The sequence below is a fragment of the Equus quagga genome, chromosome 13 (assembly GCF_021613505.1).
Source record: "Equus quagga isolate Etosha38 chromosome 13, UCLA_HA_Equagga_1.0, whole genome shotgun sequence".
Lineage (NCBI taxonomy): Eukaryota > Metazoa > Chordata > Mammalia > Perissodactyla > Equidae > Equus > Equus quagga.
The window spans coordinates 69726462-69754391 of NC_060279.1; the positions used below are offsets into that span (position 1 = coordinate 69726462).

Sequence of the window (27930 nt, forward strand, 5' to 3'; positions counted from 1 at the left end):
TTAGATGATGATGATGATGATAGTGATTCTCTTATCCCTCAGAATATTTGCTCAAGGTCACACATGTATAAGGTCCAGTGTCAGGGTCCAATCCCAGGAATTCTAACTTTAAGTTTTAAGGGTTTTCTATCGTAAGACAGGAGCAAAGCATTAAGGGCAAGGATGGGAAACAATTTGAAATCCCAAGAGATGGGATTTCTGTGATGGTTGAGCAACTTTCAAGAGACAATGGAAATGTGAGAGGGCTGGGCTAATGCCTTCCTTATGGCCAGGATGGGACCTCTCAGGCTTTGACCAGGGAGGCTAGAATGAGGTTCCATTGCAAGACCTGCGTAGCCTCTCCAGTCTGGGCACCAACTGTAGCGGTCATGGGACTGAATTATGGAGCTGTTGGATCTGCAGTGTGATCTTCAGCTCAAGTTTGAGAGAAGGATCTCTGACATGGTCACAGGGAAGCCAGAATCCCTCTCTTACTCCTCTCTTTAGCCCTATAGCTTCCTCTTTTCAGGGAAGTCATTTTTATCTGTAGTAAAAAGTGTCTTATCCTGTATCATTCATTCATTCACTCACTCTCCATGTACTACTACTTGCCCAAGGTCAAATGGCCGCTATATTGTTTCCATTTCCTTATCTGTAAAACTGGTAATAAGAGTATCTGTCCCATAGGATTTGAATCAAGACCATATAAGATAATGCAGGTAAAACACTTAGTTATTATTGATTCATCGCTGCCTTACTACTTATCGATAACTCTACTGGAAACCCATAGGTAGATAGCAGCAAGGAAAGGGTTGAGTCCTTTGGTTATTGTCTGAAGGTCCAGGTTTCAGTCCTGGTTGGGCCACTGATGTGTGACCTAAGGAAAGTTGTTTTTTCTCTCGGACTTTTTGTTCCTCATCTGTAAAATTAGGATATTGGAAAAGTTCAACATTTAAAGGTTATTTCCCACGAAACATTAGTCTCATGAGATTGTCCTTAGAATGAAAAGGGATTCAGTGGACATATAAGTCTGAGCAAGTCTGTATCTTCTGGTCCTCTCCTAGAACTCCTGAGTGCACGTTATTATAGTAAAGACCCTGCAGGAAAGGAGTCTCGTAGGAAAGAAACCTGTTTGATTGGGAATAAACTAAAGGTTTCCCAAAGCCATTTGACTATGGGAACTTTTTCCCTCGATAACAGCAGATCACCTTCCCATGGAATATTTTTTGAGACAGGCTGAACTACGCCATCTCCTAAGAGCCTTTTCAACTTTGGCCATCTTTTCTCTCTACCAACCTCGTCTACCTTCAATGTTCCTTTCTGTCGTTTCAGCATCAGGTGCAAGGGGGTTGCTCTCCTGTTGGTAGGGGCCGCATCTGTCAATCCAAAACCACGTGGCATAGGCAACTGACAAGTCTATATTTACACAGAGCCACAAGAGTAAAGTACACACCCATCCGTGCATGCACAAAGACGATAATATGCAAGATCTAAAACTGCATTTTACAACATTCTTATTGCTGCCAAAACTGTTTGGGGTTGTTTTTTTTCCACTGTTCCCTGGGCAGCCTATTTTTTCAGAATTGTATCCCATTTTTCTCACCCAAATGGAAAGAAAAACTTGGAACCAGAAGCCTTTCATTGCCTTCTGAGTAGCTGAGCCAAATCAGAGTGATGGTCTGGAAACCAGAAAGTTTGGATTCTAATTCTGCCTGTGCCGTGAGCTTGGCCTTGATCTGGAGCAAGTCACCTGTCCAATCAAATCTTGCATTTCTCCATCTAGAAGGCGAGAGAGTTGAGCTAGATTGGTCTGTGTATTCTCACCCAGCATGAGGTGTGGTTTCTTTTAGATAAATGGCATCTGAAAGCTGCTTTAGACCCAGCAGCCTCACAGGGTGTCCCTGTGGCCTCCTATAGGAGCCACCTGATCCTGTATGGTCTGCATTAGGCTCCCTGCACCAACAAGCAACAGCAGGAGATGGGAGCAGCCTGAGCCCATCTTCTCTTTTAAAAGAGGGTGCTCTTCACACCCCATGAGCCAATGCCTCCACTGATGTCACCCTCATTCTTTGGGAAAATGCTCTCTTCATCTATTGAGACAGCCTGTGTCCACTAGATCAATGGCCTGGATGGTAGGGATTTGATTGTTTTCTTTCTTTCTTTCTTTCTTTTTTTATATTATAACAAAAGAAATATCATCAACACAAACCCTAATTTAAATTATGTGAAGGATTTTACTTAAATCCACAAAAGCAATGAGAACCAGACCTGGGCTTGCAAGCAGGGCCAGTCACAATGGCTCAGATTAAGGCCTGAGGATCAGCTTCAGTTTTGAGGTTAAAGATTGTTCTTTCTTTTGTGGCTGTGTCAGGCCCTTAACATCACTTAGGCATAATTGATTCAGGGGAACTGAATGCTGTGAATGTGTACATTGGCTTCTGTTTCCCCTAAACTGTGCTTTAAAGGAGCTCAAATTCTCTGAACTGTTGAGCGCAGAGATCCTCTCACGAGGAAAAGCCTCAAGTGTTGATTTTGAGGTTGTTTACTGCATCTCTCTCTCTGCTCCATAGGCAAGCAGCTAATTAAGACCTGCTCAGGGCTTGTCTGGGTCCCCTCAGTAACTCCCTGGGTGGGTAGGTCTCCTTATACTTGCAGGTAGAAGAGCGTAAAGACCTGGGCTGTGCCTCTGCATGGCTCAGGGAATTTACCACTCTGTGACCCCAGGCTGGGTGTTTAACCCCTTCCAGGGGTTCCCACCTGGGCTTCCTTTTCTGTACAGTGGGGCCTATAATCCCTGTCATGAAGCCCTCATGGGGCGGCTCTGCTGGGACACCTCCCTTCCCCACTTTGCTCTATATCATGCACCATCTTGACTTTGCCTCACTCTACCTTGTTCTCTGGTGTCTCTGAGACTTGGCAAGGGCTGTCCCCTCTTCTGGCAACAAGCTTCCTCTTTTGCTTGGTGAACGTGGACCCATTCCTCCAAACTCAGGTCAAGTGTTTTCTGCCCAGGCAATTTTTCTTGACATTCCAGGCCAGGTTCCTCTGTTCTGTGCACCTCTCTGACACCCTGTGTTTACATTCATCAGAGCACTTAGGAAACGTGAAGTCCCCACCCTCAAGATGCTCATGGACTCATGATAGATGTGTCATACTCTTCTACATTTGTATGTTTGCAGCATCCCATGCCCCTTAGGGTGGTTAATGCTATTCTAGGCAGATCATAGTTGGTGAATGAAGTTGAAGAATGTATCTTATTTTTACACACCACTAATGGAAAAGGTCCTACTAGTGAACTGAATGAAGGAAAAAAAAATCTTGGTGATGGTCTATTATGATCCAGGATACTGTGTGTATGCTATCTCATTTAACCTCTTCAGAGTCTGATGATGCATATGGTAGCAATGTAATTTGAGAGAGGAAGAAATTGAATCTCAGAGAGTTTAAGTAACTTACTCTGTCATGTGGGTCCTTTGGGAAGCAGACACTGAGATGGAATTAGTAGTTCAAACGGCTCATTTTGTGTGTGTGGGCAGGGAGCTCTGACAAAGTGTTGGCCAATTCAATGGGGAGCTTCGGAGCAAAGATTGCCCATTAGAGATGTCCCACATTGAGCAGAAATGGTTATCCTCCCGAATCCCCACTGTGCTCAGAGCTGAGGCACTGCAGCTGGAAGTTCTCAGCTAACTGCACTCCTTGCCATATTGAATCTAGATGTCCCAACCCCAACAAAGCCATGATTTCAAAGTGGGTCAATCTGACTTTAAAGTCCATTTTTTACTGCACTACATTTCTGAAACTTAAGGGGCCTCCTATTACAGATCCTGAAATAAAGTTTCATAGATCAAATGAATGACCAAGATCAGCGCAATACCAACATAAATACAGCTCTAGAGTTTAAGCTTCTATGTAAAACAAGATACAAGGTGACCTTCTTGTTCACAATCTTGCTTCCATTACTCTGTTTCCTCTCTCTTAAAACTGTGTCTTGGCAGGACCTACAGGGATCGTATACTGAATGATTAAAAGTTGTTAAAACCCCAGATGATTGAACCTACTGATTAAGCAACTGCATGGATGTCCAAGTCAATTAACAGGGCTCTGATGGTCGCCAAGTGTTATAACCCTGGACTGGAAAGGCAAGGGATTTATTCAAGCTGGAGTGCTTCTCATGCTTCCTCTACCAGAGCTTGATCTGAGCCAAGTCTTGATTAACCATGACCTCATCTTCATCATTGACATCATGGGACTGCAACCTTCTGACCACCTCCATCCATGGCCATTTGAGGACCATCATAGATGGCACAGGATGTATTACAGTATGAACTCTCTGGAGTATTCAGAAAACTATAAATGACTACAAAGCCTTTTCTTTCAATCCAAGACTTTAAAATTGCTGCAAAATAAGATGTTAAGTAGAGGGATTGAGATGAGTTCAGCTTTCTGTCTGATGATACGGTTGCTCAATTTGGTAAGGCCAAGTCTAGAAATGGTAGTAAGGGTAATGTCTCAATCACTCTACTCAGACCCCAACTTGGAGTTAATGAGTATCTCTGGGATTGAAGGTCAGAATCATTACTTTATTACTGATGCATTTGAGGTTATCTCAAGAGAATGAGCAGACTGGTGGCAGGCACTAGAATCTTGAACCCCATCCAAGTCTACACTGATCTTAAAAGTTCCAGTTCCAAAGTTACCAGTTCTCTAATGGGAGAGACAATCCTAAAACCCAGTCCCAGTAGTCTGTTAGAATTATAGGGAGTCATATAGCTCTTCAAATCCATGTGTCGATAGCTGGCTCAACTAGTGGTGAGCTTCCCATCCCTGGAGATATTCAAGCAGAGGCAGGAAGGTCATCTGTCAAGTAGGCCATGGATCAGATTCTTGAAGAGGCAGAGGAGGGAATCCATGAATTCTCTTGTAACTCTGAAAGTCCGCATCTAATAAAGGTGGACACAGACAATCCAGTAGGAAAAAATTCACTGTGAATTATGCCTAATATATATATCTGCTAACACCTTTCTTCAGATCATGCTCTAGTGTCTAAGTTTACTTTCTAATTCACAAATCCAAGTGCACCACTTCATTGCTAAAGTCAACAACCATCCCCTTTTATAGTTCTCTGTGGTCCACCCTGACTACAAAACCTTTGCAATCAGACCTTCCTCTTTCCCTTTGGACCCCATCCCTTACCATTCCCCTTCTTATCTCAGAGCATGACATAAACTTGGATGCCACCTATATCAGCTAGCTATTGCAGTAAAACAAATGACCCCCAAACATAGTGGCTTACAACAATAAACATTTCAGAATTCAGAAGTGGTTAGCTGTGTGGCTCTGGCTTGAGGTCTCTGGGGAGGTTACAGGAAAGATGTCAGGCAGGTCTCAGCTATCTGAACACTTGGCTGGGCTGGGGAATCTGCTTCCAAGATGGCGCTCTCACGTGTTTCCGGTTATTGTCTTCAAGTTCTTCTTCAGAGGGGCTTCTCCATGGGCTGCTTGAGCATCATTACAACATGTGGACTGACTGCCCCCAGAGTGTGAAATCCAAGAGGCACCAAGACAGGAGCCATGATATTTTTGATAGCCTAGCCTTGGAAACACACACAATCATTTTGGCAGTATTTCACAGGTTACACAGATTGGCTTTTTTCAGAATGAGAGGGGACTACACGAGGGCTTGGATACTGGGAGGCAGAGATCATTGGGGGCTTTCTTGGAGGCTGCCTGTTGCACTCATAACTCTGAACATGCTGTTCTCCTCGATTGCCCTTGCCTCTTCTCTGCCTAGTATTCTCCTATCCATCCTTCCAGAATCCTTTCAAATTCCACCAGCTTTGGAGTCTTTTCTGAATCCATTATATTAATGACATTCATTTCTGTTTCCCATAACACTTTGTACATAGTTTTATGTTATCTCTTATAAAAAGATGCATTCTATTATAAAGTATAATTTTATCTCTCCACCAAGAGATATATAAAAGAAAGGGCCAAGAGGTTTGTAAAAAAGGGCCGTATCTTATCTAGTGTTTCTAATATTGAGTTAAATTTTGGCAAATAACAAGTACTTATGGAATATGTCAATGAATTAATATCATTTCCCTCATCTTATCCTCCCTAACCTACTTTCAGGGGCCAAAATTAATACTAATGAAGTAAAGTACAAAATAGCACCCAAGATTAAGTAAAAGGTGCTCTGTGTTATTTTTCATTTAAACCCTAAACCTAAGTATAATTTTAATAGGAAACAACTTTCTGTAGGGAAAAGCGGAGAGAAAATGGAAGTTACAACTGTTAGAGCAGGAAAAAGCCTTAAAAGTTATGTTGTCCAAATTTCTCCTTTTGGAGACGGGAAAAATCAAGGCCTGATTTTAACACATTTTTCATGGCAGAAACTGGAAAAGAGGATTAATTAATCTCAACAGAAAGAAGAGAAATAAGTTGAGTATATTGGTTTTTATTCTTTAACCTTTTTCATAATCCAAAATCTCTAATTTCATCCCCATAAGTATTCCTTGAAAAAGAGCAATATAGAGTGAATTAATTGAATGAGTCAAAAGGGACAGGGAAATCAGATATTCACTCCAAAACACTGAGAGAAGTCTCAGGGATTTGGTGCCAGCCGTGGGTAGAGAAGAGCTCTTTATAAAACAGAGAGAACTTGGAGGAGGCCCCGTTCACCTCTCCTCTGAGCTCCAGTGTTCTCTCTTCTTGATGCAGAATCCTAACTTCCAGAATGGGATGGTTTTTCTCTGGATAAAGAAAAGTAAATGCAGTGATAAAGGCTTGCTAACTGACTTCCTTTTAGGGGTAGGGAATCGAGGGAATTGGAAAGGGGACAGACAGGAAAGGGGACAGGAGAGAGAACATTAACTTTTGCAAATTTAAGCTGTATTTTTTGCCCTGAGTGGATCAGAGCTCGTTTATGCTCCTGTCTCATTCCTCTGTGACCTTCACTATCCCAGAGTGGTACAAATAGTTTTCCTTGTTGAGAGTGGCCAGTACCAGTATGAGCTTTCAGATGTTCCTGGGTGAGGAGAAGGAAAATAAGGTATTTGTGGAACCAGAGAACTCTAGGGTCCCGTGTTCCAAGCCCCCCAATAAGGCAGAGGCAGGGCATTTGCTGCTAGCATCATAGGAACAGAGACATACATCCAAAAAGGTTTTGATTTGAGCTTTCCAACAACAAGCTCAACAACAAGCTCCCTGAGGACCACTTGCCCCGCATCCTCATTGTGTCCCGTGTCACCGCAGCAACTAAGACTCAGCACAGATGTTTTCAATCTTTGCTTGTTGAACCCACCCAGGGCAGATAAATAAATTGCTTTAGTAACTGCACTTTCAGGCCACTTACACAATAGGCTGAAGTCATTCTTAGATTTTCAGTGAGAATGGAAACCATCGTAAAATTATGGAAGAGTCAAGGGCTTGGAAGAGCCCTTAAATGACTCATCTACAATGTTGTTGGAATGGAATCAATGGTTCCCAACCCTGCTTAATATAAGAATAACCTGGGGTCCTGCAGCTCTACCCCAAATCAATGGAATCAGAATCTCTGAAGGTGAAGCATGGCCACAGTGTTTTCTTTACATTTTCTCTAGGTTATTACAATGTATATTCAGGGTTGAGAATCACAAGATCTAAATGATATCCTGGGCTCAAGAGGGTATGAGAATAAATCAAGTTTATCCAGAGGATTAATTGCTGAGCAAACTCTAAACCCCAGATTTTCTGGCTTCCAATGTGGTCTTCTTTCCAATGCACCATAGAAACACACTTAGTAATTAATGCCCTTAGTAAGGTCTACTTAATTCAGGGAATAGAGACAGTAAATCTTTTTTTTTTAATTGAAGTAACTTTAGTTTATAATATTATATAAATTCATGGGGTACGTCATTATATTTTTACTTTTGTATGGACTACATCGTGTTTGCCACCAAAAGTCTAGTTGCCATCTATCACCATACACATGTACCCCTTTACCTCTTTTGCCTTCCCCCTGCCTCCTCTCCTTTTGCTAACCACCAAGCTGTTCTCCATATCTATGTGTTTGTTTGTCTTCCACATATGAGTGAAATCATACAGTAGTTGCCTTTCTCTGTCTGACTTATTTCGCTTAGTGTAATACTCCCAAGGTCCATCCATGTTGTTGCAAATGGCAAAATTTCATCTTTTTTATGGCTGAATAGCATTCTGCTGTATATATATATACCACGTCTTCTTTATCCTTTCATCCCTTCATGAGCACTTGGGTTGCTTCCAAGTCTTGGCTACTGTGAATGATGCTGCAATGAACATAGGGGTGCACATCTTTTTGAATTAGTGTTTTTGTGTTCTTTGGATAAATACCCAGAAGTGGAATAACTGGATCACATGGTAAGTTCTATTTGTAATTTGGGGGGAACCTCCATACTGTTTTCCATAGTGGCTGCACCAGTTTACATTTCCACCAGCAGTGTACAAGGGTTCCCTTCTTAGAGACAGTAAATCTCAAGATCTCTTTCCTTAAGTAATGAACCCCAGGCATCCAAGATCTTCAGTCTCCATTACTTGTTGTTGACAACTGGGTTGAATTTATTATTTTTGAGAGGCAGCAGAGCTCTTAGAAAGCACCTCGGACTGCCAGTCAGATCAAACCAGTTTCTAGTATCAGCTTTGCCATAGACTAGCCAGCCATGCGACTTAGGTTAAATGCATTCAGTCTAGGGCTATGGTTCTCTATCCTGGCTGCATACCCGAATCATCTCTGCAAGCTTACAAGATGCACAGGCTGATTCCACCCCCAAGGATTTTCATTTAGGAAATCTACAGTGGCTTGGGAATCTGTGTGTTAGAAGATCCTCAGGTCATCCTGATGTCCATCCCGAACTGAAAATCCCTGGACTAGAGGTCTCCAGAGAAGAGTTTTTTTCAGTTCAGATATTCTCTGTGGTCAAACAATCTCTATGGCTCTGGGTTATACTCCACTGCTTAAGTTGTTTGTTTGTTTGTTTTTTTAAAAAACAACCTTATTGGGATGTAGTTTGTATACCATACAATGTACCCATTTAAAGTGTACAATTCACTGGCTTTGATATATTCACAGATGTGTGCAACCATCACCACAGCCAATTTTAGAACATTTTCAAAACCAAAAAAGAAACCCTACACACTTTAGCTGGCACCTTCCTGACCCCTAGCTTCCCCCCAACCCTAGGTAACCACTAAACTTCTTTCTGAATCTATAGATTTCTCTATTTTGGACATTTCACATGACTCAAATCACATGTTATGTGATCTTTTGTGACTGACTTCTTTCACTTGGCATAATGTTTTCAAAATGTACTGTTATTGTAGCATATATCAGTACTTCATTCTTTTTTATGGCTGAATAATATTCTGTTGTATGGATATACCACAGTTTGGTTATCTATTCTTCAGTTGACGAACATTTGGATTGTTTCCAACTTTTCTCCACCCAATTTTATTGAGGTCATATTGGTTTATAACATTGTGTAATTTCAGGTGTACATTATTATATATCAGTTTCTGTATAGACTACATCATGCTCACCACCAGTAGTCTAATTTTTATCCATCACCATACATATGTGCCCCTTTATTCCTTTCACTCACCCCCCCCAACCCCTTCCCCTCTGGTAACCACTAATCTGTTCTCTTTATCTATCTGTTGGTTTATCTTCCACATATGAGTGAAATCATACGATGTCTGTCTTTCTCTGTCTGGCTTATTTCGCTTAATATAATATCCTCAAGGTCCATCCATATTGTTGCAAATGGGACAATTTTTTCCTTTTTTATAGCTGAGTAGTATTCCATTGTATTTATATACCACATCTTTATTCATTCATCCATTGATGGGCACTTGGGTTGCTTCCACATCTTGGCTATTGTGAATAATGCTGCAATGAGCATAAGGGTACATAAATCCCTTTGAATTATTGATTTCATATTCTTTGGATAAATACCCAGTAGTGGGATAGCTGGATCATACGGTATTTCTATTTTTAATTTTTTGAGAAATTTCCATATGGTTTTCCGTGGTGGCTGCACCAGTTTGCATTCCCACCAGCAGTGTATGAGTGTTCCCTTTCCTCCACTTCCTCTCCAACATTTGTTATTTTTTGTGTTGGTAATAAAGAAAATCCCAGGACAAATAGCTTCATGGGTGAATTCTTTCAAACATTTAATGAAGAATTAACAAACTCTTCCAAAAGTTGAAGAGAAGGGAAAACTTCCAAACTCATTTTATGAGGCCAGCATTACTCTTATAACAAAGCCAGATAAGGACACTGTAAGAAAAGAAAATTACAAGCCATATCCTTGATGAATATAGAGGTGAAAATCCTAAACAAAATACTAGCAAACTGAATTCAACAGCACATTAAGAAAATTATATGCCAAGATGAACTTGGATTTCTCCCTGGGATGCAAGGACGGTTCAACATTTGCAAACCAATAAATGTATACATACATTAACAGAACAAAGGCTAAAAATCACATGATCAACTCAATAGATGCAGGAAAAGCATTTGATAAAATTCAATATCCTTTCATGATTAAAAAAAAACTCTCAACTAATTAGATTCAGAAGGAATGTATCTCAACATAAGAAAGACCATATATGACAAGTCCACAGCTAACATCATACTCAACGTGAAAGGCTTCCTGTAAGATGAGGAATGAGATAAGGATGCTTACTCTCACCACTTCTATTCAGCGTAGGAGAATGAAGCCTAGCCAGATCGATTAGGCAAGAGAAAGAAAAGGCTTCCAAATTAGAAAGAAAGGAATTAAACTGTCTCTTTGCAGATAACAGGATCTTCTACATAGAACTCTGAGTCCAAAAAACTGTTAGAATTAATCAATGAATTCATTAAAATTGCAGGATAGAAAATCAACATACAAAAATCAGTTGTGTTTCTATACTAACAACCATCTGAAAAATTTTTTTGAAATCCCATTCACAAGAGCACAAAAAGCAATAAGACACTTCTGGATAAATTTAATCAAGGAGGAGAAAGATCTGTACACTGAAAGCTATAAGACGTTGGTGAAAGAAATCGAAGATTTGAAGAATTAATATTGTGAAAATGTCTCTACTACCCAAGGTGATCCACAGATTCAATGCAATCCCTATCCAAACTCCAATGGCATTTTTCACAGAAATAGAAAAAATAATCCCCAAATTCATGTGGAATCACAAAAAACCCCAAATAGCCAAAACGATCTTGAGGAAAAAGGCAATGCCGGAGTCTTCACATTTCTGATTCAAATTATATTACAAAGCTATAATATAATCATGGGCTGCAATAACATTTCAGTCGACAGTGGACCACACATACAACACTGGTCCCATAAGATTAGTACCATGTTTCCTAGGTGTGTATTGGCTACACCATCTAGGTTTGTCTAAGTGCACTCTATGATGTTCACATAACCATGAAGTCACCTAGTCACGCATTTCTCAGAACATATCACTGTCGTTAAGCGTTGTATGACTGTAATCTCAACTGACCCACGTTCAAGTTTGCTGATTTTTTCCTTTGCCTGCTCGAATATGCTACTTAGCCCCTCCAGTACATTTTTTTTCATTTCAATTCTTGGGCTTTTTAAATTCCAGAATTTTTGTTTCTTTTTAATAATTTCAGTCTCTTTATTGACATTCTCTATTTGGGACATCATTCACATACTGTACCATCACTCTAAGGGTTTACTTTAGTTCTTTAGACATAATTTTCTTTCATTTCTGAAATATTTGAACCAGCTGATTTAAAGCCTTCTTTACAAAGGTAATATCTGGGGTTCCTCGTGGAAAGGAAGAGAAAGGAAAGGAAACTTACCCCTTTGCTATTTGCTTCTCCACATTGACTCCCTTCAACACTGTGCCTGCGGATGACTACTCTCCAGATCTTTAGGCAGGTGTTTTTCATATTTTGTCCAAAATTTGTCTGTTTGAGAGTTGGTCTTCAGGAAGCTTATACTAACATCCTATAAGTGGAAGCCACGGGGCAATTTTTAAACAAATTTTTATCGTTGGCCTGTTTGAAAAAAAAAAAATTGGCTCCTCTCTTTCCTAAGTGGAAAGATTTTATTTCCTGAAACAGACCTGTATTCTAAACCTGGTAATGTCATCTTTTGCTGTGTGACCTTAAGTGAATTATTTACCTTTATTGAACCTCAGTTTCCTCATCCTTGAAGGAAACAATAATGAGTTTTATGTGAGAATTAAAGAGGAGAGTGCAGATGACGTGCCTAGGACAATATCTGGCACATGATCAGTTCTTCGTAAATGTCAGCCCGCTTTTCTCTGTGTAGCAGTAAAAGTGTTGGAAAGGAGTTGAACTAGCTGGTGATTATTTGGCTTCTGCATTTGAAGGCAGTAAAACCAGCCTCTGAATGATCTGGGTTGATGAGATTATCTAGATGCCTGCTAAATCTCCCTGCCACTTTGTCCTGGGGATATTGAGACTCTTAACCCCAAACATAATCTTCCAAAAAGCAGTCCTGTACAGGGTAACTCTGAAAGACTCTTTGTGCTAATAAACAATGCCCAGAGTGTGCCTTCCAGATAGACAATACAGTAAAGCAGCACATTAATCTTCCCCCAAATCCTATTTCGTGTCTTCCGGACCTTGCAGAGGGGAGATGAGTGGAAACAATCGATCCATTGAGGATCATAGGCTGACCTCCAACTCAGACCTCTACCTGGGTGAGTAAATTTGGATGGAGAACAAGTGCTTTGGCCCCAGCCAAGGGTTGTTTCCTGCTCCCTGACGAGGCTGGCTGCGGTTCAGTTATGAACCCTGCTAGTAAGACTGCCACGGGAAGAGACATTGAAAGTGCCCACCCAGTGAGGATTTAATTAATAGTCACACAGGAACCGACTTCCTCCCACTCTGGGAAAAGGAGGCGTTTGGCAGCTGGTCATTCCCAGGCTGCCAGCTCTCAGTCCTTTGAGGACCTCAGCCATGCACCTGTGCCAGGAGGCTGGCAGCTGAGGGTCACATGATCCAGGGCCTCAAGAAATCTCAGCCACGAATGAACCTGCTTTCCAGTTATTTCCTGAAAAGCTTCAAAATCGTAAAACTCTTGGTTAACCCTTCTGATTTCCTTCGCTGTTGCAAGAGCATCTGTTACCTTCTTCACACTTCTGTCTTTTTCTTGATTATCATTTTTATAGTTACCATTTGTTGAGTATTACTATGTGCCAGACACTCCCATTTAGTGCACAATACCTTATTAAGCCTTCAAACAATTCTGGTTATTATAGTTACTCCTGTCTAGGTCAATGACTAATAAATGAATGACATCTTGGTTGAGGGTCTGCACAGGGTTGAGTAGGGGAGTAAATTTCCAGGCACTTGTGGTTTTCTGTGCTTGCAGGCGAAGTGGGTGCTGGCAGTGAGAGCATGACCTTGGACAAAGAAATGCAGGTGCTTGCTTTGGGAGTAAAATCACCCCACAGACTGGTGTGTCAGAGATTGACTAAGGGTTATAAGCCATATGGAGAGGACGTTATGTAGCTTCTGCCACAACCATACACCTTTTCTGCTCAGCCCTTATCATGGTTGTGATTTTGTGTTTGTCTGAGATGCCTTGGTTAATGGCTGTCTTCATCCATGAATCTTAAGCCCACTCAGGGCAGAGCTCTATTTCTCTTCAACCTTGTAGTATCCATCACAAGTGGCGCTAACTTTTGTTGAATGATTAAATGCCTGTTCCTAAATGAAGAAATTAAGGCTCAAAGGAATGAAATGACATTGCCGCTGACCTGATGGGTTCTTTGGGGTCCCCCGTGGATCTAATAGTGTCTCCACGAATCTAACACCATTGTATGAAATGTCTGTGAGCCCTGGTTCATATGTGAAATCAAGGAATTAATAATTATTTCACATGTTATTTTAAGATTAAGATAACTCCAGAAATTCAGATTAATATTTAGAAAATACAAAGTGTATCCCTTGCACATAGCGATTGTGCATTGATGTTATTATTACCATCATTCTCGCATCATCTTTGCCTCTCCCTGCTTTTTCCACTCCTATTGCTAGCCTTCTGAACTCTAGCATCTTATTACATTGTTATTCTCGGTTTTCCAGGTAAGTCCTACTAAGATTTTATGAAAATAAGCAAAACATTTAAATTGCATCAGATGACTCTTAAAACATAGATTTAAAAAAATCTGTTTCATAGAATCCAAAAGATATTAAAGAACCCTATACCCAAAATCACTTTCCCCAGGTATACCTCTTTTTCTCTTTTAATGTGTAGAGTAGAAAGAAAGAAGTAAGATCAAATTAGCTTTTCCTTCCCTCCGTCCTTCCAACCCCAACCTTACCATTGACATCTTTTTCCCATTGGGATGGAGGTGGGAGCATACGCAGGTATAGGCCCTCCTGTCAAACTCTTAAAGAGTAGGTTGAATGAGTATGGCTTAATGTTCCCATTCTTCAAATTATCTTCTGCAACCAGCATTCAGACTTCGATAGTGCCTTTCACCCCACTCTTATCCAAGAGAAACATGCTTGCCCCTGAGAGATCCTTATCCTTGAGTGACATCACAATAAAAACGAGGGGCTTACTACAGTAACGGGTAGTCAGGGGCAGGAGGATTTAATTATCATGGTTTCAATTGTTCTATTGTTTTATGTTTCTAAACAGGACAAACATAGTAGACCACATTACTCTCTTAACTGGGCATTTACAGCCATTTTAATCATTAGTTCATGTTATTGTTTGAGTCAAAACATGCTTACTATCTGTGCCACAAACATCAATACTGTAAACGTTTCTCCTCTTCAAAAGGGTATTAGGGAATCAATTTAGAACATTTTTAAAACAAATGCTAACATTATATCCTTTTCATCTCAATCATCAAGTTCAATAATCACACACAAACAAAGAACTTTAGAAACAATCTCATTGAGTGCTCTCTTTCTGGCCCCACAGAGTTCTCTTTCATAGATTATTTCAATTCTGTGCTGAAAGTGCCATTTAATTTTCTGAGTCTCTAACTAGATTATAGGCTTAAAGAGGGAGCCTGTGTTTGTCTTGCTCCCCCGTGTATCCTCAAGTCAAGAAGTGGTAGGTAATGGCGATACTATACTAAACCAGAAAAGCCCCTGTCGTCATGGACCTCCTGTTCTAACTGTAACTTGAGTACCAAGGACAAGCAGAAAGTTACCAAACTATGGCTATTCGTGATGTGAAATTGCAAATGGATGAAGAAAGTCGCTCTTCCGTAATCAAAATTTGTTTGGGGTGCTGTGTTGCACCAAGTAAATATCCCCGATGGGGTATGAACAGTACAGGGAGAATTAGCTCTACCCAGTTCCTGTGTGACCATTCACGTGAGCATAGGTAGTCCTCATTTCGAGCATAGTCTTTTTATTTAGAGAGCTTTATTGAGAGATAATTTACATCCCATAAAATCAACCCATTTAAAGTGTCCAATCCCATGGTTTTTAGTATATTTACAGACTATATATACTATATATATATACACACACTAAATACTGTATATATACTATATACAGACTAAATATACTATATATGCAGTATATTTGCAACCTTCTACATACTTCTTAATTCCTGACTCAGGGCAAAGCTCTAGCTCAGTTCCCTGAAGATACCAGACTTTTGGAAAGGGACTGTCTTAGATGGTTTTAGAAATTGGTACTTCCATCAGGTCACCTTTGCCCTACATGGAGGAAGTAAGACAGCATTTTTATGCTTCTTATGGTAGTAGAGCATTTCTTTTAGGGGAGAGGAACTTAAGTTAGAATTATAGATATCATATGAACTCAGCAATGTTTCTTATTAGGTTTCTATTTGAAACTCACTGCTCATTAAAATTGTCACTAAACTCAAGAAAAGTGCCTATCAAGTGAAAAAAAATCACCAAGTATTTTATGACACAGTGAAAAGTATACTTGCATGAAAATTGTTATAACTGGACTTATCATTAACTCACTAGGTAATTTTAGGAAAGCCCCTCAAATGTTGGGGTCTCAGTTTCTACATTTGTGAGAGAGTTTGAAGTGATAACTAAATTCTCTTCCTGCTCTTAATTTCTACACACAAATTTGCAAGTGGGCCACTCTCTTCTTAATACTATAATTTTGTGATTTTATTTTAGAGGGGGAAAAAAACCCATGACTGCAGTCTGCGTGGTCCTGATTTGTGTATGCGATACTCACAATCATACAGACTAAAAACAACCATCATCAAATGTTGACTGGGGTGAATGTAACAGTGAGGAATTAAAAAAGAATCTAGGACTCTGTGACCTTGGACCATCGCCTAATGGTTGTATGGATAAGCATCCCGTATTTTCAAGTATCAGTCCCTTTGGGTCAGGAACAAGGTCTGTTTCTGTGCTTGGATCTCACATTGCAGTTGATGCTTAACAAATGCTTGTTGAAAGAATGAGTATATTTAGATAGCAAAAATGCAGAAAAAAAATGTTAGTTTAGGCAGACCAATCTGCAAAAGGGTGAGTGTGACTCTATGTCAGAGAGACTTTCAGCATGAAAACAAATACTAACCTCTAAGAAAATGAGAAATGTTTGCCCCTCAGCTGACCAATATGCAAGTAGTAAAAATCCTGGATAATGTGGGCATCATAACAAAGGAAGAATTTGCTGAATACAACAATTACTCCTTTATTGGTTTAGGACTGTGCAGATATATAAATAGACATGTTCATTCTAAATATCTGGAACCAATCTTTAAAAAATAAAACCCCGTAAATTAAGGAAATTAGCCATTAAACAAGAAAAATCAGAGGCCCAGAACAGCACAAACCATGAAATTGTTTGTACTTTAGCGTGGCCAAAAAGCATCATCCTAGCAGCTCTTCCCTATATTATCAAAGACGTTGTGTTTTTGCCTTCTGTTGTACAAAAGCTGAAGTTACCATTTTCATTCAGTCGAGTCAGCCAATGCATTTCTGGCAATTTGTAAGGAAGTGACAGTTGGCCTGATTCATAAAAATGATTAATTCACCTCTTGGCACCTAATGACTAGGCAGGAAACAGGACAGAAGCCTTCATTCTTCCTTGACTCTGGATCTCAGGAGTACAACTGTTTTCTTGCGCCGTGAGTTTCTCCACACACGCATGAGGCCTTGGGAGTAATTTGCCAGAAGACACTTTGCGTTGGGGATTTCACCGGCTTCTCTATTGTCTGTCCTTTCTTTTTAAAAAGCACAGTACACTAGTTCTTGCATGTGGGGCTTGACTGAGAGAAATGGCCAATTGCCCTCAATAACCCTGTTGTAGGCTACTGACATGCTTGGGAATGAGAAGAAACCCAGAGAACGATGACCTGGTCCCTGCCTGTGAGTCCTTTCCTTGACCCATCATTTACCGCCCCAAGAGTTTCCCAGGTGAAAAATACATGCAGACAATGAGACTAGGCCAAGGCCCCTTTATCTTTAGCTGAGTTTGGTCCAGACACTGCAGAGCTGCACTTAGGGCGTGGTGCTGAGGGACCTCCTTCGCCTGCACAAGGCAGACAGACCCAAGGCACTTCTTTCTTTGCCCTAGACCAGTGGTTCCAAAACTAGCTGTTCCTCTGAGAAACTTGAATGCCTTTAAAATATAAATTCCCAGGCCCCACCCCCAGGCTTAATTAATTAAGTTTCTGAAATGGGGCCAGGGAAGTTTATGTGTAAAATATCCTTAAGTGATTGTGATGTAGCTAATTACTTAGAAATATCGTCCTGAGACTCACTCTAGATCCAAACTGGCTTTCTAAGGGGATGGGGCAGGGGAGAGAGGACCCACTTTCTAAGCAAGGGGTGCTACTCAGCCCTATGGAGCATGGAATGAGAGTCTGCAGAAACAGAGGTGCGTGGTAAGGAACAGTGGAGCTGGCAAGGCCTTCTGCCAAGAGGGGGCTGCCCATCCTTCCTGGGCTCCAGCCACATGAAAGGAGAGGGAGAAAGGAGTCAGAGAGAAACATGTCTGGGCCTTGTCTCCAGCAGGAACAACCCCTGGCCCTGGTTCACCTTCAAAGACCATTTCCTCCAGGGCTCTGATTGTTAACTTACAGTGAAAATGCTACTCTTTGTATTGCACACCAGTTTTAGAAAGTCTGTTAGTTCCTCTATGGCTAGCATCCCCCACGGAGGGTCAAGGAGGACCAAGAGTTCCTTTAGAGTAGTGTTTTCCAACAAGTGGTGTGGGCATTGCAGTGCAACACTGGGTGACGTCAGGTGGGCTCCTAACCTATATAGGGCAAGGGCAGCCTAAATGGGAAGGCCAGGGCCAGTAGGGGAGAAGCGAAGAGGGGTAGAAAGAAACAGAGGGGCTTGGGGAGAAACGGCCTACAGGGTTTTCTTTTCCTAGACATTGCTGTCTCCTCCTCATCCCAAATAGGATGCTGTGAACAATCCTTGGACCTCATTTGTCCAATAAACCAACCAACAATTATATAAATTACTTTGTTATTGAATGACCTGATTATGAACTCACTTGTGTCCCTCACTAAACATAGTTTAGGAAAACACTTAGAAATACCTTGCAAGTGTCTCCTCATCACATTCAAACAAGATGGTGGTTGTGTGCAGGGGTAAGGCAATTTGCCATTTGTTTGCAGAAACTGGACACATTCCAAAAAATACACTCTGGACATTACTCCTGATGGATTTTCTGTAAGCAAAAAATTTGCTGAATAAAAAAAGTCACTTACATCACAATTCTCAATGTCTATCAGCAAAGATGCAATTAAATGGATATAATTTGCCTTTTCTATGTACAAATATGAATTGTGGTTCAAGATAAAAATAATCTTATTGACAGAAAATTTGATCTTTATCCTAAGCTTAGTGATGCTAAACTGAATTTCCTGAGGAACTATGAACAGTTCACTTATTCTCGTTGAGGAATTTTTTCAGATATGAATTTTGTAAACCAATTATAGTGACTATATATTAAATTAAAATTAATTCAAATATTTAGTGGGCTTTTATGACTACCTTCTATTTATGGCAAATAATACAGATTTTCCATTTAAAGGAGTTATAAAAAGTTTGCTTTATTTGACAATATTTTCCTTAGATCAAATCATTTTTTACTTAAATAAATTTAAATTAAAAATTTAGTAGCGGTGTTTTGTGCTTACGGGGAAGCTCAATATGAATGACAGCACTTCAAGAATCACTTCTCCCTGAGGTCATCTCTGGAGGGGGAAGATACAGTCACCCTGACCCAGGGATGACTAATGAAAAGTCACTGCAGGTGTTAAGATCCTCAGCATCAGCGGCGACCACAGAGGTGTTCAAGAACTTAGGATCTTATGAGGAAGGTAACGCAGACAAAACATGGAATCCATACACGTATTTTTACTGTTTCTAAAATAAAGCCCTTCAGAACATAAGTGAGTAGCCTATTCTACATTGCATTTAGCAATGATGGGTTCTATGCTATTAATTCCATAAACTGTTTCTTGCATGATACACACTGCCATGAGGTCATCCTACAGTCAGCATATAGCATTCATGCCAAGAACACTGTTCTTCACTCTCTCTCCATCCTAATGGCCTTGGTGTTGTAGACTCCAGACACCCACATGCTATTGCCCAGGAAACACTATCATCCCAGAGAGGAGCAGTTATTAGAGAACAAAGACAGTTATGCAATAAGTCTTTCAGTATCCCTTATTGAAAAGACGGGCTAGGTGGGAATGTATTACCTCCTGTCCCCAATTCCCTATCTTAAATCATCCCAGCTCTGCTCATAATTCTTCAGTGTCATATCGTTTATTGCCAAATCCTCTTCACATGTGTCTGAGGCCATAATAGTTCTAAGGCTTAGATGCCCTTCTTTCTTTTTTTAAATCTCTCCCAGGGTAATGCAGCGCAATGACAAGAGATTAACCTTTTAAGTTCGATGGACCTGGCTTTGAGTCCCGATCCATCACTTGATGACCATGTGCCCTTGAGCCAAACAGGTGATCTCTCTGAATCCCAGAGTCTTCATCTGTAAAGGAAAGATTATAGTATCTTCCTAAGTAGGCTGTTGTGAGGATTAAATGAGATAACATATATAAAGGGTTTGGCACAGTACCTGGCACCCATTAAACACTACTGTATGGTTTCTTTTATTAATATTTTATTACCAAAAGGTACAAAGATACCTGCTCTCTTGTGCCATCTATTCCATTTTTCATTCTTGACCATAATTTATGTTTGCCAAATAGCAATAATTCATATAAAAATCCTCAAATAGGGGCTGGCCCCGTGGCCGAGTGGTTAAGTTCGCGCGCTCCGCTGCAGGCGGCCCAGTGTTACGTTAGTTCGAATCCTGGGTGCGGACATGGCACTGCTCATCAGACCACGCTGAGGCAGCATCCCACATGCCACAACTAGAAGGACCCACAACGAAGAATACACAACTATGTACCGGGGGGCTTTGAGGATTTTTTTCTTTTAAAGTTAAACACCTCTTTTTTTTTTTTAAAGATTTTATTTTTTCCTTTTTCTCCCCAAATATATTTTAAAGATATGTATGCATAAATGATCCACATATACACATATACATGCATACCTATATATGAATGTGTGTAATCACATATGCGGGGAAAAATACTGTATATTCAGGTCAATTGGACTTTGCCCAGATAGTTTTTATTCTCCACTGGTCTGATGAGTTGAAATTTGGAAAAGCTGAGAACAATTGCTTTTTAATTTATTTTTTCTTCCTCCATCCCTCCTTCCTTCCCCTCCACTCTTTCTTTTTGCAGAAAGATTTTATCAGAATGTCTTTCAAATAGAAAAAGAATGAAAAACAAACCACATTTATGCTTACTAATTGGATGATTTCCATAAATAAATGTTTATGTGACCATGAGAGTAGAAAAAATAATTCAGTATCTCCATAAGATGGTAAATGTCATCTATTTCATCCCAGCATTGATGGTTTCTGATTTTCTCAAACACAAGAAAAATCATTCATTAATTAATGAGTATCTTATCTCCCTCACCCTGCACCTTTTTCTCAACTTTTCATTGAGAAATTACTCTGAGATTCTTAACATTTATACAGTTAAATCACCTTGGAAAGGACTGACTTCTAATTTATTCAAGAACTTAACAAGCTTCAAAGATAAAGAAACAGAGCACTTTATTATAAAACTTATAAAATAATTAAATATTACACATATATTTTGACTTTTCTCTATAACCCATGGTTTTATTCAACATTTTCCCTCAGAATTAATATCACTTACTCAGAGAAGCAAGTGAGAACACATAATAGGCTATTAATTATTAATAAATTAATTTTTCCATAAAATAATGATAATTATATAAGGAAACAAGTAACTTGCAATTTTTCAGAGGGCAAGAGGGTGGTGATATGTAACTATTTTCTTCTGATGATAAAATGGCCACTACTCTAGGCCAAGCCACACAGATTAAGAAAATATTCTAATCATTATTTCTCTGAGATTCAAGGATGCATGATTTTAATTAGAACACAGGAACAAAAGATGCTCTAAATTTAACAAACCACTGTCGAGTTGTTTGTGCTGAACTGGCACATCCCTGTTTGAATTGAGACTTTTTAAAGCAGTAAAATTGGGTTACATTCATCAAAGAAATTGAGGAATAGAGTAGAATTATATAAATATGCCCTTTTTAACCACATCTCAAAAAATTACAGAATGACACAGTCTTGTAAGTTACTTCGGTTTTGGCAAAATAGTGTGGTGTTTTTCCAATTGAGAACAATTTTAAGATCATTAGTACATACCAACAGTTGGCTTCTGAAGACTGAAAATATCATCTGAAAAATTATAAAATACTCTTATTCATTGAAGGGTCTTGGCATATTATGACTTATTAATATCAACCTAGCAAGAAGACAGATGGATTTTTCTATTGCCACTAGGACTTTTTTCTTGTTAACTTAATCCTAAGGCAAATTTAAACACATAAGTTGGTAGGAAAAAACCACAAGTGGCCTTTAATTTCCCAAGCAGCTCTGATAATATGTAGGGAGCCTTATAAATGATGGTCTCCTCTCCTTCAAAGCACTGCTTTTTGCTATTTAGCTCCTCCTAGATTTTTACCAGAAATGAACATCTCACCAATTCTGATTCCCAAAGAGCAGAATCGAGGCTCCCGTGTGCTTATTCAGCTAGCACCAAAAGTTACGAGGTTGATATAATGTGTAGTGTGCCAATATTTGCCTTTCGTATGAGTTTGGTGTGTTTTTTCCAGAAAGTGAATTTCAGTTAAATGGAGACTTTAAATAGTCCATGTTGTCCTGTTTTCAGAATATTCCTTGGAACACTTTTCAAGTCGTGAATTTTAGTCTTGGAGACTCTCTATAAGCAGAATATACTTTAAACAAAATAATAAAAACAACACACACACACTAAATAAACATAACATGAAGCTTGCTAGTCCAGCAGCAAGCACAATCATGAGCACCATTTGGTTTCTCGTAGAACTCCTGGTTTAGGGTGTCCACAGTTCAAACTGTGAGCTCCAAGTAACAGTTAGGCAACGTGTTCCATCCAGATGTGATTGCTCCAAGTCTCAGCCTTTGACCTGAAGTCCTAAAGGAACTTTTCAAAACAGATGTCTTTGTCATGGAACCCTTTGAAGTTCAAAGGGGGATCTGTCCCAAAGTTGACAAGACTCTTGCTTTGTCAAAATTAAAATTTGACGTATCTCAGTGTGATTCATCACTTCTTTCGTGTAACAGTGCAAATGAAAGTTGTTCTGTTTTTGTTTTTTTGTAAGTCAGATATGTCATCGCTTCCCATTTTCAAGTGCTTCAGAGTACCATGTGCTTTGGGGAACTGAATAAGTCAGTCTGGTCTTCAGAGCTGGCTCCTTGAACACGGCAGCTCACAAGTGGTTTTGCAGTGTTCAGCTTTTGTTCTGGAAGGCAGCTGGTCTCTCTAGAGGTTGAAAAGCCCTGAAACACGGCCCTGCTGTGTTGGGGAAGCCACCAAGATCAGCTCTTCCTTGTGCATGACTTGCAGCACTGTTTACCATAAAATTTGTGGTTGCAGACACCATGTTGAGGAACTAGATGACACCAGCTGAAGAAATCTACACAGGATGGATCCTCTGAAATGAGAAAATACATTTAAGCATGTTAGGAAAATGTTCTTAGCCTTTTTTTTAAAGTGAGGGCCTACAGAACAAAGATGTTGGGTCAACCTTCCTTGTGCCTCTGAGTGGTTCCTCCATTATACATTAGGACCTTGGTAGGAGGGTGCAGGATTTAAGACACCTTGAGGGACTTTTAAACAGGTGGGGGGAAAAATGGATGTTAAAAAAAAAGTCATATGTAGCTAGAGGGTAGTCAGACCCTCCCCAAATAGCGTGGGAGCTACCATTTTGCATCTAAAGGAATGCAAAAGGAACCCCCCCAAGGATGTTGTTAAACCACTGGTTCTGCTTCAGAGGGTGTAGGGTGAGGACTGAGATTTATATTTCTAACAAGCATCCAGGGGATGCTGATGCTGCTGGTTCACACACATTACTCCTAATCTACTTGGAATCAGGACACCTGCATTTAAGGCCCAGCTGCAACTCTCCTCATAGCCAATTTGTAAATAAGTGAATTTAAGTCAGGGCCAGTCCTTTCTAACTTCTTTAGTTGTTTAAATAAGATAACAGATGTGATTATCTATTAGAAGCAGAACATTGTACATCTGAGATTCTTACCCAGAAGGGCCTCAGGCAACACAGAATGCACATGAAATTGTATGTAAAATCATCTTTACGTAAACTTAAATGCACATTTAGGAGGTAGGGCCCCGTTGTTTTACTGGATCCTCAGTGTTTTCAATTCAACGGTATTTAGAGTCTACCCTATACATGGATAAGTATTCCCATTCCTAGCTGGAATTGTTTTCCCCTTCCTCTATGTAAGCCTTAAGTTGACTTTACCCTCAATTCACCCCAAATCACCTACCGCTCATGGGCTCCCAGTCGCGTCCCTTCTGAATGCAACCTTCAGTGGCTCTCCGCTGTGCCTCTGCTCATGACATTCAAGGCTCACAGCTCTCCTGCTGCTTTCCTGCTGCTCCCAATTTGGATCCTACCTTTCCATGATTCAAAACTACCACATTTCCTTCTTCAAGCTTTGGTTCTTCTGCCTCTAATTCCCTTTTATACACACATCCCATTTCATAGTAGTCCCAGTGATTCTTTTAAATTATAAGCCAGTTCACATCATGTCTCTGCCCCAAAGTCTCCCATTAGCTCCCATCTACCCAGAGTGAAAGGTATAGTTCTTACAATGACTGACAAGGCCCTAGGATCTGGTTCCTTCAGTCTTTGTACATGTGGGTTCACCTGTGGCCATGTGACTACAGGGTAGAAATTTGAAATTACTGATAGTGAAGGAAGGACACGGTTTGGGAGAACATGACCACTTGCTCAAAATGTGTGTTTCTTCTCCCAGAAGCTTTCTGCTGAAGAAGGCTGCAGGTTTATAGAATTCCAGCATCGCCTAGAGGTGATCTGGCTCTGACAAACCGCTCTATAACTAGTTTTCTGGTCTAGCGCAAGGCTCAGATAAGATAGGAGAGAAAGCAGAGGAGGGAAAATTGATGCCCAGAGCCTGGAGCTAAGTCTTGAAGAAGTAGATCAACGACAATTTAGAGATAGGAAGTGATAATGGACAGGGGAGAGCAAGTGAGTAACAATCCCAGATCTGATTTACTACACATTGGAAAACGTGGCAGAAGAAACTGGACAGTCTTGAAAAAGCTGTGATTGGATAAAAAGAAAACTCAGCAGGTACATTATGGAAAATGACTCTTTAGCACAAGGAAATCTGATTAGGCTGAAAAAATAGGTCATGGTGTTCGTTAGATTACTTTAGAATAAGTTACACTACTAAGGAATGGTATAGTTCATTCAGATAATTGAATTTCGTGATTTTCCATCAGCACTCACTGTACTTCATCTGAACTGACTTGGACTAAGAAAACACGTAAGGCGTAGTCCTAGGATATTACCTATTCACTGTAATTGACTGTAATTGATCTGTCTCCTCAATTAAAATGTGCTCTCCTTGAGGGCAATTCTCATTCACTCATGCATTCCCGCTGATTAGCATAATCTCTAGCAGACGGTGATCACTTTTTCATTTGTTCAACTAAAATTTAGTGTAAAAAAATGGACTTGGAAGATTACCATTTCCCCCTTTCAAAGTAAGAATTAATGGCTAAAAAAGCCTTACCATAGAATTAAATGTTCCGTGCAAAAGTGTGCAAATAAGATCACTCGGAGCAGCAACTGTCCCAGATTGTGCCTTGCACACCTCCAAGGGGTGCCATTCACATCGACTTTGATGTGAATGGCAGTGCCTAGAGTGATGCAATGTACAAGTTGCACAACTAAGTATAGTGCATTTTTGAAAAATTCTCTGAAGACCAGTAAAAGTGACGGGAGTGTGGGGCCCTTTACCTCTCTTTTCAGGAGCTGGACAAAAGTTTGTATTACAGGCTCGTAGCACTGGAGGTTTCTGATGGGGCAGACAACTTGAGGAGGGCCGGCCCTGCTGAACACAGTGGACCGATCGGGTCTGGACCCCTCCTCCACAGGTCACCGTGCACTGCAGAAGAGGGAAAATGGAAGGAATGAGAAACACTCAGCTGGATGGTATCCTTTCTGATGTCAGTGACATCAAGTAGAAGGAATCCCCGTGCTTCATGACATTACCAAGACACCTGTCAATAAAACAGTGATTGCCCAGAGCTAGGTCCATGTGCTCACGGTCCACAGAATCTCTTCTGACACATGGGAGCCATTTGATCTGATTAGAAGGGGCCTAGGCAAATGCTATCTATTTGGCTGAAGAGTGTCTCTCTCTCTGTTAAGTGACTCATAAAGAAGAAAGCTTCCAGAAATACAGAAGCTGCCGTAAGAATGCAGAGACAAATACAGAAACATCTTGGCCATTAATCACGGTCTTTAAAGAATTCCAGATAATCTCTACAGATGCAATAGTGGACGGGACAGTTCAAAACCAGGAGAGCAAAAGAAATGATATCCTGAGACAGCTTTGGAATTATGCCCTTGCTGCCCAGCCAAGTTCTGAGTTAGCTTGGTGGATATGGTGCTTCCTAGAAGTCAAGGATTTCACTGTCCAGTTAAAATTAAAACAAACAAAAACAGATGACTAGCAAGGACTATCAACTTATTTTCTCCAGACACACTATGAAGACTTAATATTGTTAATATTGTTACTTCATAACAAAAGAAAAAACAAGAAAATATTAGCAGGGAAAAATCAGCCCTTTATTTTGATTTGCTTTAAAAAATTCACTATCCTTATTGCAGATAGGTGAAGACTTCATCTTGGACAAGCATCACTATATGGACTGATATTTGGGAGGAAAAAATACATTGGGTTAGAAAGAGTACGAGTTTTGGAATTAACTCAACATTCAAATATATGACTGTCATCAAATCATTTAAACTAAGAGGTGGCAAGCTTTTCTGTAAAGGGCAAGATAGAAATATTTCAGGCTTTGGGTTGCAACTACTCGACTCTCCCTTTGTAGCACTAAAGCAGCCATCGACAATACACAAATGAGCGTAGCTGTGTTCTAATAAAACTTTATTTACAAAAAACAGGCAGGAGTTGAGGGAGCAGATTTGGCCTGCTGGCAATTGTTTGCTGATCCCTGATCTAAATTATCTTGTAAAAAAGAAATCCATAGCAATATGCATAGCGCCTAGCACAGTGTCCAGCCAGAGAGACACAATGATGTTAATTTCCTTTCCTTTCCTTCATGTTTTAGTTCCCAGATCCTCCCAGACACACAAACATATGCATATTTGTATGTGTACTTACCCATGCACACATATATACAAATGCATGCACACATGTATATATAAACACACATACAGACATACATCTGTGCTCACACACGCCTCCACCTGGCCCCTGTGTTAAATGGTTGGGTGGGCAGCACCTCTCAAGCCAGTGGGTTCTTTGAAGAGCTATGCAACATCTGTTGGTTGGAATTCTGCAAGGACCGAAACACAGTTTGGGATTCCTGAGGACATACTGCATAGTGCATAGTAATGGTGTGACAAATGTTAGCTATTATATTATTCAGAAACACAAGAACCAAATGAGTCAAGACTGTGAGCAGCATTCCCAAAACAGAGAAGACTCTAGTGGTGAAAAAAATTTTCACGATATTATTTTCTAAATGTAAAGACTGGCTCACAGATTATGTAACCTGCCCAGGGTTACACAGGTGGTGGAGCTGGCCCAAGAACTCAAGCCATTCTGCCTCCAGAACTTGAGCTCTTTGTTCGTTATGTTTGGATGGGTGTCTAACAGCAGCAGTGGATGGACTGCCTCCTTTTTTTGAATATCACTTAAACATAAACCTCCTAAATCCATGAGCGCTCACCTGTTGCCATGGCGATGAATACCATCCAGCTGCCATATTGTACACTGGACGGGCCGGGCAAGCCCCTTGGTTGCAGGTTTCTTCCAAGTTCAGGTCTGGTTTCTTAATATTGCGGCATCTTCGCTCTGGGAATGTTATCAGCTTTCCCTGGAAGGCTTTCTCGCTGCATTTCATTTCCCTCTTCCTCACACCCAAACCACAGGTCACAGAACACTAGGAGCCAGGAAAGAAGGCGTAAGTGTGCAGAGCTCCGCAGTCAAGTCTGCTGAGCAGATGTGTTCTGACATAAGGACACACCATCCATGTGAAATTAGAGAGATGGGATGAAGGCAAGTCAACCACATGTACACAAGGACCCTAAAGATACAGCAACCGAGGCCCTCACGCGATAGATGAGGAACCAGAGGCCAGAGAATTTGAATGACTTTCCCAAAGTCACAGAGCTCATTATCACCATGAGGCACTGTCCAACAGGGACCACAAGACGCCACATGGATGTGAGTAAGACGAAGTCCGAGAGAAAGACAAGGTTGGCAGAGGA

The 27930-nt window shown here is 40.4% G+C and overlaps 2 protein-coding genes across 2 annotated transcripts in view; one reads left to right on the forward strand and one right to left on the reverse strand.

Moving 5' to 3' along the window:
* Positions 1-25527, forward strand: part of SYCE1L (synaptonemal complex central element protein 1 like) — a 78539-nt gene extending 53012 nt beyond the window's left edge. Inside the window, exon 12 of the transcript XR_006891574.1 lies at positions 25438-25527. The gene's annotated coding sequence lies outside the window, so the exon portion shown is untranslated. The remainder of the gene's footprint in view (positions 1-25437) is intronic.
* The window catches only part of ADAMTS18 (ADAM metallopeptidase with thrombospondin type 1 motif 18), a 121514-nt gene continuing 114783 nt past the window's right edge, over positions 21200-27930 (reverse strand). Inside the window, exons 19-21 of the mRNA XM_046682513.1 lie at positions 27390-27602; positions 25426-25573; positions 21200-23070 (exon numbers count right to left, since the gene is read on the reverse strand). Of these exons, the coding sequence (XP_046538469.1) occupies positions 22955-23070; positions 25426-25573; positions 27390-27602 (477 nt within the window). The 3' untranslated portion in view covers positions 21200-22954. The remainder of the gene's footprint in view (positions 23071-25425; positions 25574-27389; positions 27603-27930) is intronic.